Genomic DNA, 1,871 nt, shown 5'->3' with positions numbered 1-1,871 from the left:
CCGTTATAGTAAGACTGAATGAGGAGGCAGCCCCTACAAGCTGGTGACCTGTCTGATTGGACGTCAGCTCTGGATGTCTTGTTCAGAGGGTTGACCTCGGCTGAATCACCAAACCTCGTTCCATTAGTGGTCATGATTAAAGCAACAGAAGCAGCCACACATAATTAATGAAGATGAAGCTTCAGTGCTGTTCTTAAAGCCAGCCCACAGAGGGCACTCGTGCTGCTTCAGTTTCAGCTTCCCTCTTAGGTTCCTGTGTCTAATTACCAGTACATGTTGATGGTTTCCTGTTGGGTATAACCAGGACAACAAAGAAGCCACTTATACAGGAACTGTGTTCGTTCTGTTGCAGGATAGTTCATGATGACTGGGCTGCTCTCTCCTTTATTTTCCAGGCTGTTAAAAATGTCACGAGTTTACCAGAGAAGGAAATATCAAAGCAGAATAACACGGGCAAGTTTGAAATGAGAGAACAGAATAAAAACAAGAATGAAGCAAAGTGGAAGTATAAGGTAAGTTGTTTTCTGCTGACTCATTTCTACATGTGGTTTGAAGCTAATGACTGAGTGTTGCAAACCAACATAAATACCATCCCAATCTGTTTAAAGCTGAAACAGATTTACGTTTCATTCTGGTTAGAAAACTTTAGAAAGTTAAAAGCTCAATGAGTGAACAGAATAAAAAGCTCCTCGCTTCAAAGCAACAGTCCAAAGTAATATGGGCCGACCTTATGTTTGACGTCTCAGCTCATCATCCATCCACTTGTATTTTAATTAATGTAATTAAGCCACATCTTTATCCAGTGCTTTCTATTTAAGTATTTACATATGTGCTCATATAGGAAAAAAGGGTTGTTGTATAAACATGGCTGAATGAGTGGAGAGAGCTTTTAGGGAACATAAATGTTTCAAATGAGAGACGTCAGAGGATCTGAGGCTGCTTCTTCACACCGAGGTGTTCTTCAGAGGGGGACGAGGAACAGCCACCAGAGATCCTTTCTTCCTCTTTGGAGCACTGGTGATCAAGTAAACACCTCTGTGTTCCATGTGCCACCTATTAATTTAATTCACTTTATTGATATAGCACCAAGTCACAACTGTTGTCTCAGGGCACTGCACACAAAACATTATAAAGACAAATGAAAAAGACTGTAACGTTTCAATTTCAAGATCTGTTGGCCTGGCTTTTTTCTGTTTTTTAAGGAAGACAGTTGTTGAAGAGTGAATATTTAGATGTCTTGAACTTTTCCAGGTTTTGCCATAATGTGTAGTACATCACTGCAAAGGTAAAGGAAAATGATTTTCAGAATTTGTTTACAAATAAAATCTGTGGGGCGTTCATTTGTTCTCACTCATTTTAATCTGAAACCAGTAAGCAGTGGTTCCCAAAGTGGGAATTTTGTATTTTTGAGTAATTGATAGCAATGTTGAATATAATATATTTTTACAAACCAATGGGTGCTAGGCACAAGTAGATTGGTAACCCCTGAACTAAAGTCTAATGCAACAATCATTTTCAAAAGTCATCGAATCAGTAAATAAAGATGATTAGGAGAAGATTGTTTGTTTTTTTGGTGTCATACAGCTATGAGAAATTTGTTAAGTCTTTTGTTCAGACAGGCATTAAACAAATATATAAAAGGGCAACAACTCTGTACAAGAAAATGTAATAAATTGTCCAAAGTGGTGCAATAATAATTAGCTAAATACCAGTGGTGGGCACAGTTCCCCTAAAGCAGTGTTTCCCAAAGTTGGGGTCGGGACCCAAAGTGGGGTCCCGAAACATCAAGGTGGGGTCCTGAAAAGATTTTCTGAGTTAATGACATTTTTGCCTTAGTTGTTACAAAGGAGTGAGGTTAGTATATTTAAAAT

The 1,871-nt window shown here is 38.6% G+C and overlaps 1 protein-coding gene across 4 annotated transcripts in view; it reads left to right on the top strand.

Moving 5' to 3' along the window:
• Window positions 1-1,871, top strand: part of phf2 (PHD finger protein 2) — a 63,224-nt gene that overhangs the window by 34,784 nt on the left and 26,569 nt on the right. For all 4 annotated transcript variants that reach the window (XM_014021695.1, XM_014021696.1, XM_014021697.1 and 1 more), the window contains exon 13: window positions 396-512. In XM_014021695.1, coding sequence (XP_013877149.1) covers window positions 396-512 — 117 coding nt within the window. The remainder of the gene's footprint in view (window positions 1-395; window positions 513-1,871) is intronic.

The sequence above is a fragment of the Austrofundulus limnaeus genome, unplaced genomic scaffold, assembly GCF_001266775.1.
Source record: "Austrofundulus limnaeus strain Quisiro unplaced genomic scaffold, Austrofundulus_limnaeus-1.0 Scaffold301, whole genome shotgun sequence".
Classification (NCBI taxonomy): domain Eukaryota; kingdom Metazoa; phylum Chordata; class Actinopteri; order Cyprinodontiformes; family Rivulidae; genus Austrofundulus; species Austrofundulus limnaeus.
This window is presented reverse-complemented; position numbering and strand designations above follow the sequence as displayed.